Below are 8,903 nucleotides of genomic sequence, written 5' to 3'. Positions count from 1 at the left end.
TGTCACATTTACATCGGGTTAATCGTTGTTTTAAGGGGCGTTACAAGTGGGACTTTAGTTTTGTAGACGGTCATTTCTGCTAATCCGAGAGAATAGTGTCCGTTTTCACGGATCCGAACTATGCCTGGGCAGCTTTTATTGGTTTTGTAGTATATGACGCGGTTTCATGTTTAGATGTTTACTGCAAAGAATGAAAACTTAAAGTGAACGAGAATTGGAGTGGTCCTTGTGAAGTTTCAGCTGTGAGTGTGACTAACTGTTAATGTCGGGTGGGAGAAACGATCACAAAGCGTTAATTTTGTCGAGTCCACAGACTAAAGACGAATAATGAGTTTGTACGTGCTTCGCAAAACCCTTTTTAAACGCTGTCTGAAATACGCTAACACAAATGAAATTTATGAGCGAGGTTATTGGCTGCAAATGTGCAGATTCAAAACATCTGCACCAAAAAACTTCTGCGATATTGAGAGCACGAGACGGATTTACAACATACAAGTTCCTCTGCAGTTTAATTTCGCCAAAGATGTGCTCGAGCAGTGGGAATCAAAAGAAAAGGTAATCTATACCCAAATTCCCGAGATGGGCGTGCCATAAACATTAAACGTGAATCGAGAATTGCTGTGACGGGTATCATTTAGTTTTATGTATTGTTGCTTGCTGTGTATTACAGACCGGGCAGAGGTCGTCTCTTCCAGCGCTGTGGTGGGTGAATGACAGCGGAGAAGAGGTCAAATGGAGTTTTGAGGAGTTGGGCTTCCACTCCAGAAAACTTGCAAATGTTCTGCATCAGGTGTGCCGTTTGGAAAGAGGGGATCGTGTGTTCCTCGTTTTACCCAGAGTCCCTGAGTGGTGGCTGGTTAATGTAGCATGTCTCAGAACAGGTATAGTCTTTCAGACCTACTGAAATAGATTTGTTGGCCTTTTTTTGTTGTTGTTGTTGAGCAATTTCTATTCTTTCATCCTTGTTTTGTTTTCCTTTGGTTCGTTGTTGGGGTTAAACTTTAATCTACTTTTATTGCTTCAAGCTGCTGGGAAAATATGCTGGTTTGGACCAGCTTCAAGTTGAAGTGTGCAATTTTTTTTTTAAATGTAAAAAAATGGGGTTATTTACAAATGGCAGATATTTAAATTCAAAAAAATTTTTTGCCAAAATAAATTAAAAACTAAGATTAAGTTTTTGAATGCTGAATTTATATTTAGGCATCACGATATTGTAGTATAGGATTCATTTTGGATAACTGATTTTCCAATGGCAAAAAGTGTCCCATTTTACCCTGCAGTAGGCAGTGTTAAATTAGATTTCGGTCACAAAATGACTATCCCTCATGTCTTTTGTTCATCTTAGGAACTTAAAGATGTTTTTGATGATCTCTGAGTCCCTTCATAGACAGCTACGCAACCGTTTTGAATAAAAAAAACGCGATGATGATTTATGAATATAAATGAATGTGGTGACGAGGCAAAAAAAATGCATTTTCTACATATTAGACATAAGAGTAAGTGAATTTGTGCACATTTTAAAATAAAATATTGTTTGCAAATAGTTTACATTGATTACTTCATTAGTCTACTACAATTAGACCTAGAAGTTATTTTACCATTCTTATTTGTTTATTCCCTCAAATCCCTTTTAATTTTTTAAAGGTGAACTAAGTAGTATTTTTGCAGTAAAATATCCAAAAACCACTAGGCCGGTGTTATATATTTTCAGTTGAGTACCTACAATATCCCAGAAGTTTCCAACTATTTGTAAATTGTGAGAAAATTGCTATTTTAACTAAGGACAGGGACGTTTCAGCATAGCGTTTGAGGGAGTCGCCTGTCAATTGCGTCATATCTGCGTTACCCTCGGTTTCGGCTTTTATTTCGCAGGAGAGCTTTACTCTTAGCAGTGTGAACAAGTGAACGCACGGAGTAAAGTCATAACATCGTTTTAAACACACTTAAATGTATCTAATATGATAAACAGAGCTACATTACCTCAAAATCATAACCGAAAGAGCGGATCTGTGCAGGCGCCCGGCGACTGTCTCCCGTCCCGTCATAATAAAAGTCCCGGTATTCGCGAGGCGGGTATTTGTTTAACAATCGCTCCAGCAGCCGTAAACAATAATAAAGGTATTGAATAATTAAAGGTGCACTATGCAGCTTTCGTCCACCGGAGGGCGCCTATTCAAAACAAATCGTAGTTTGACGCAGCATCTTGGGAGATGTGGTCTTCTCGTCACAGCTGGTGGAAAATAGGACTCGGGCAGAAATCACGTTCATGCATGCAGTTATTAACGTTACTGTAGTCTAAAGCAGAGCAGGACCGAGTGTTGTGGAGCTATAAATAAAACGAATCCATATGAATTGAGCAGGTTAGTTCAAATTGTCTGAAGAGACTCGATCAGTTAATATGATGAACAGGTTGAATTTTGTTTTATTCACATATAAACATTCATCAGCGCTCACATCAGTTGTGGTACACTGAAGCTCAAGCATGTTTGCGTGAACTTGTGCGAGATCCAATGAGGTTAATTTTCTTTTTTTGGGTACACTAACCTTGGGAATTCTCTATTTGTGTGCTTTTAATTTCAACACATGGTTTCTTTTTCATCGCTACCCCATTTCCTCGCACAGGTACGGTTCTGATCCCCGGCACCTCTCAGCTCACGGCTCGAGATATCCGCCACCGGCTGCAGTCGTCTGGGGCCAAGTGTGTAATCACAGATGAAACTTTGGCTCCGCTGTTAGACACGGTAGCCTCAGAATGCCCTTCCATCTCCACCAAGCTTCTGCTGTCCTGCAGAGCCATGCACGGCTGGGGCAACCTGACAGAACTCATGGGGTCAGTGGAGAACAAGGGAGGGCTCTTTAATTTAGTGAAGAAATGTGCATGTTAAACATACAGTATCTGAAAAATGACTGTGATAAATGTAGTGAGAAGATGTTGTTTGCGTTGTAGAAGAGTGTCAGACGATCATGTTTGTGTGGACACCAGGAGTGAGGAGGCCATGACCATCTTCTTCACTAGTGGTACAACCGGCTCCCCAAAAATGACCCAACATAGCCACTGTAGTTACGGTCTGGGGCTCACGGTGAACGGCAGGTTTGTGACATCTTTCCAACGGTCAGCGGGCTGAATTCATGACAGATCAGCTCTAATTTGAGCAGTTAAATTATTAAGAATGTATACATTATATAGCGAAAGATGTATTATAAGTTTATGTATTTACATAATAATGTACACTATTGTTCAAAAGTTTGGTGTCAGTAAAATTTTATTGTCTCTAAAGAAATTAATACTTTCATTAAGCAAGGAGACATTAAATTGATTAAAAGGGACATTAAAGACATAATGTTACAAAAGGTTTCTATTCCAAATAAATGCTGTTCTTTTTAACTTTGTTCACCATAGAATCCTGAAAAAAATGCATTGTGAATATTAAACTGCAAAAAAAATTAAGCAGTTTTCAACACCGGTAAAATAAGAATAATAGTATGATTTCTGAAGGACTGAAGACTGGAGTAATGATGCTGAAAATTCAGCTTTGTTATCACAGAAATAAATTACATTTTAAAATATACTAAAATTGAGAAGTTATTTTTATTGATAATAATATTTCACAATATTACTTTTTTTTTTTTTTTTTTTTTTTTTTTTTTTAAATAAATGCAGCCTTGGTAAACATAAGAGACTTAATTTCAAAATTTACAAAAATCTTCCTGACCTTTAAATAAAATGTATATAATTCTTGTGTGAATTCTTAAGGCACTGGCTGGATCTGAGTGAGCAGGATGTTTTTTGGAACACGTCAGACACAGGTTGGGCCAAGTCGGCGTGGAGCAGTGTGTTTGCCCCATGGATCCAGGGAGCTTGTGTGTTTGTTCACCACATGCCACGCTTTGATACAAGTACAGTTCTTAAGGTACAGGATGATCACAGGTCCATTCTTCTCAAGAATGTTCTGCTTGAAAGTTAAGAATCGAGACCTGATTCTTTAAAAAAATCTCCCTGACAAAGTTGTATGAAAAAAAAAAACATCACTTAATCTTACAAGACAAATCTGCAGTAAGTTTGGAGTACTTGCATCTCTTCTGTTCACCTAGGCTGCATTTATTTTATCAAAAATACAGTAAATAATGTAATGGTGTGAAACTGTGATTTTAAATGAAATGTAATATTTTAAAATGTAATTTATTTCATGTGATCAAAGCTGAATTTTCAGTGTCATTACTCCAGTCTTCAGCATTTCATGAACCTTTAGTAATCATACTAATATGCTGATTTGATGATCAAGAAATATTTCTTATCACAATTTTTTGGAAATTGAGAATTTTCTTTTATTTCCCCAGGATCATTTGACTAACCGAAAGTTCAAAAGTACAACATTTATTTGAAATATAACTATTTTGTAATGCTATAAATGTGTCTACTGTGACTTGATTAAATTTTATTCATCCTTGCTGAATAAGTTTCAATTTCTTAAAAGAACATCTTACCAACCACAGACTTTAGAATGAAAGCGTATGTGTATTATGATTTATTGACTTTTTTATATTTTACTAGAACACATTCAAAAGAACAAAAGTTTTCTGGTTTCTCCTTACAGACTTTGAGCAGCTATCCCATCACCACCTTCTGCACGGCACCGACAGCATATCGAATGCTAGTACAGGAAGACATGTCCAGGTACTGACTGTAACTGGTTTGCTGTGATGCTTTTGAATTCAAATTGATTCTCTTTTAGGTCTAATTTTAAGTTCTTCGTAAGCTTCATTTGTTGGTTTTATGATTATCGAGTTTGTGTATTTAGGGCCAGATTTACTAAACAGGACAAGTTAGTGTAAGAGCGTAAATCCAGAAAAGCACAGATGGGAGTGGAAAGTTATGCATGATTTACTGACAACCCACAAATGAATAATCACAGATGCAGCCAGATCATTTCCATAATGACCAACAATATAAACGTTAGCATCTTTTTTTGGGGCAGCAAACGCTGTTAAATTGAGCGCAGCCCTTAGTAAATCATGTTGCGTGATTCATTTAAATAATCTCCTCCCATAAATTTTGTCTGAAAGGAAAACTGGAAATGGATATGCTATAAGGTCCGCCCCAATGGTTTGTTTTTTCAGTACTAATTTTTCACTGCGTCTCTTCAGTAAATCTTGACATGTTTTTTTTTTTAATGCCAAAAGAGGGTTTGCGCTGGAGCAAGCTGTTAGTAAATCTGGTCCTTAGTGTCAGTAAAAAAACAATTTGAATATCATGTAAGTTGCAACAATTTTTTTACTGAATTGTCATAACGATCACAGCAGAATCCATATTAATTTGTCTTGTTCAGGTGTAATCCTTATCTTTGCCTGTGGTCTCTGGCAGGTATAAGTTCCAGGCTCTTGAGCACTGTCTGTGTGCAGGAGAGCCCATTAACCCAGAGGTGATGTTGAAATGGAAAGAACTCACTGGACTGGACATCTATGAAGGATATGGACAGACTGAGACTGTAAGTCCTGGATCAGTTTTTGAAGGATTAATATGATGGGATCAATAGATGGGACTGAAAATGGGTCCTAAATTAGCATCTGTTTTAGTCATTGATTCATTAACTAAATCCATGATGAACAGAAGGAGAATAAATCTAAGCGTATCCTTATGTGCTGTCACAGAATATAGTCATTCCTCTTTTTTTTCACCCAGGTTTTAATCGCAGGCACATTCAAAGGGATGAAGATCAAACCAGGATCTTTTGGAAAGGCGTCACCGGGATATGATGTTCAGGTGCAGTAGCAGTCTATCCGGGGTTTAAACTGGGCACTTTTTGGGGTTTCGTGTTATAATTGCTTGCTTCATATTTTTTTTAAAATAATTTATGGAATATTACGGTACTTATTATAAATGATTTATATGTGCACATTATTAATTTAAAATGTTCCTTCTTGAAGGGTTATTTATCCCAAAAATGAAAATTATTTCATTAATTACTCACCCTCATGTGGTTGGACACCCGTAACACCTTCGTTCATTTTCGGAACACAAATGAAGATAATTTTGTTGAAAGCTGATGGCTGAGAAAGGCTTCAGAAAGGCCTCCATTGGCATTCAGTATATTCCCACTCACAAGACCCATAAAGACACTAAACACATCGATACAAAGTCCATCTCACTACAGTGGCTGTACAATAATTTTAAAATGCGACGAAAATAGTTATTGCGCGCACAAAAATCTAAATAACGACTTTATCCACCAAGTTATTGACGTGAACTTGACGCATGCGCGGGAATATGACGCAGATCCGCCGTTCAGATACATGACCCTGAAGAGGAGGAGCGCCGTTATCGCGTGAGTTCACGTCAGAGACCTACACGGAAGACAATAACTTGGCGGATAAAGTCATTATTTTGATTTTTTTTGCACACAAAAACTATCCTCGTTGCTTGGTGAAATGATTGTACATACTAGAAGACAGGTGCTGCAGCACTGTCAAATATGTGGAAAATGTGTTTTTGAAAAGGGCATAATAGGTTCTCTTTAATAATAGCTGTACAATTTGCACTGAAATATGATCTAATCAGATAATTATATAAAAATAAAAAGTAAAAAGAAAATTACAGAAAAACAAATATGAGCGTTTTTTCTTTTCTGTAGAGTAAAATAGTAATTCTGGACTGTTTTGGTTTAAGGTGGTAGATGAAGATGGTTCTGTTGTGCCACGAGGACAAGAGGGAGACCTCGGCATCAGAGTAAAACCAGAAAGACCTTTCTCTCTTTTTACAGAGTATACGGTACATTTTCCTTTTCTTAGCTTATTAGGATCTGTATTAACAATAAAGCTGGTGAGCTTGAGTAGCACTAACTGAATGTGTTGATCTAAAATCATCCTGTAGGGGGAGCCAGAGCGCACGGCAGAATGTTTCCGTGGCGATTTCTACCTAACAGGTGACAGGGGAATGATGGATGAAGATGGATACCTGTGGTTCATTGGCAGAGCTGATGATGTCATCCTGTCCGCAGGGTACGGAATTCTGTTATGATGATGATGATGATGATTTAAAAAAAATCTCACATCTTCTAGTGTGTGTTTTAGGTACCGCATCGGTCCATTTGAGGTGGAAAATGCTCTGATAGAGCATCCAGCTGTAGCAGAATCTGCAGTGGTCAGCAGCCCAGATCCGGTTCGAGGAGAGGTAGTGCAATGCATTCTTGGATTGCCTTCTCAGTAAAGGATAGATGCACGGTGACTTTAGAATTGTGCTAACTTGGAAGGCAGCACTATGCCTTAAAATGCCGTCTAAGTAGGCAGCTCAATAGAGCTTGTATTTAGTTCATAATTGTAACCATAATTATTTCACACATGAAGCAGCACAATTTAAAAACATGTTGTATTCCATGTTTCAGGTGGTGAAGGCTTTTGTAGTTCTGACCGCAGATTTTAAATTTAGAGACCATAAGGAACTGATAAAGGAACTGCAAGCACACGTGAAGACTGTCACAGCTCCTTATAAATATCCACGCAAGGTAACTTACAAATTGAGTTCAGTGCTTGCTCATTTAATCCTTTCAATTTAGTCAATTTTAAAGGGATATTTTGTTTCAACTTTCAAATGTTTAAATCCTTTTTTTTGTCAGATTGAGTTTGTGGATCATCTGCCCAAGACAGTAAGCGGGAAAATAAGGCGAGTGGAGTTAAGAAAGATTGAATGGGGACAGAAAACAAGCTAAAACCGTAAATGTGCAGCATTCCTAGACGGTTTAGACTGATAAATTGATCTAGTCATCAAGACTACCCAATCCAAGACCAAGACAAAACCAGACCAGCCTGAGAAATTGCTTATTTTTAATCAATGATAATAATTTGAATAAGACACTATATGAGCTGTTATCAGTTTAAATGAAATCATTAACAATTCATCTTTGCACTGCAGAGGTAGTACAGAAGATGCATCTGAATAAGTAAATTACAAATGCATAACTAATGTGGAGAATGATTAAAAATATATATATTTTTTTAATCAATGTTTGTATAAAAGCGCTCTTTTGTTCTTGTGATATTGCTTATTTACATTACATCCCGTTATAATATAAAAATCCCAAACTCATGCCAGTACTTTTTTGCAACATGTTGATACCTAGCATTCGTTTGAATTTTGGTGACATTTTTTGACACAATCCCTCATCTATTTTCTGAACCGGAACAATATATATATCAAATTAGAAAAGTTATTGGTTGAATCTGAAGCATTAAGTTTTACATCAATCACATTAGTGATGTTAATAAAAAATAAATCAGGCAATGCACCGGCAATTTAGTAATATCCCAGCAGTTGTGGTCCTGACCGGTCTTGAAACAAAATCCTGAGTCCTTTAGTCTGAGACGGAGACGAGACCGAGTACAAATGTGGTCGAGACCAAGACAAAGCCAAGGCCTTTAAGAAATGTTTTTAAGTGTCTCAAGTACAACACTACTACAAACCTGTAGTCCTTCAGCTCGCCTGCAGGTGGCTGCGTTTCATTACAATAAAGTTGCAGAATTTCGTGACATATTCATTTTAATAAGTTTTAATGATTCTACCTCATGTTTAAGTAACTCAAAATGTGTTAGCTTAGTAGAAATGGTAGTAGCTTTGCAATTCAAATGTCTTTTTTTCTTGTAATCTTGAATTGTAGATTTAAATCTGAATATGCAAAAACCTAAATGTGAATTAATTTTGTACAAAATGGTAAACATGTATATTATTAAAAGCCCCTTTTGAATGAATTGAGTTTTTGGGTGACTTTGTGCTTGGAAAAGACGATAAACATGGTTTATCTCACAGAGTGTGCCTTTGTTCTTTGAGAGCATGATGTCATGTGACTCAGCAAAGATCAGATTTGTGTCTGCCATCTGTCAATGATAAGAATTTAAGGTTATGAAGATGTCTT

The 8,903-nt window shown here is 37.0% G+C and overlaps 1 protein-coding gene across 2 annotated transcripts; it reads left to right on the top strand.

The window, feature by feature from the left end:
• The first annotated feature begins 55 nt into the window (after nucleotides 1-55).
• acsm3 (acyl-CoA synthetase medium chain family member 3) lies at nucleotides 56-8,739 on the top strand. Of its 2 annotated transcripts, XM_067452637.1 has the most exons (13): nucleotides 66-555; nucleotides 671-881; nucleotides 2,623-2,830; nucleotides 2,948-3,091; nucleotides 3,755-3,911; nucleotides 4,596-4,675; nucleotides 5,363-5,486; nucleotides 5,681-5,761; nucleotides 6,665-6,766; nucleotides 6,869-6,996; nucleotides 7,069-7,168; nucleotides 7,380-7,499; nucleotides 7,611-8,739. In XM_067452637.1, exons 1-13 carry the CDS (start codon nucleotides 328-330, stop codon nucleotides 7,701-7,703), a joined length of 1,776 nt encoding a protein of 591 aa, XP_067308738.1. In that variant the 5' UTR covers nucleotides 66-327; the 3' UTR covers nucleotides 7,704-8,739. The 2 variants fall into 2 exon arrangements, with proteins under 2 accessions (XP_067308739.1, XP_067308738.1); XM_067452638.1 differs by lacking the exon at nucleotides 3,755-3,911 and having other exon boundaries at nucleotides 56-555; nucleotides 4,553-4,675.
• Nucleotides 8,740-8,903: the final 164 nt, after the last annotated feature.

Source organism: Pseudorasbora parva, chromosome 9, assembly GCF_024679245.1.
Source record: "Pseudorasbora parva isolate DD20220531a chromosome 9, ASM2467924v1, whole genome shotgun sequence".
Lineage (NCBI taxonomy): Eukaryota > Metazoa > Chordata > Actinopteri > Cypriniformes > Gobionidae > Pseudorasbora > Pseudorasbora parva.
Note: the sequence above shows the minus strand (reverse complement) of the source record. Positions and strands in the feature narration are given on the sequence as shown.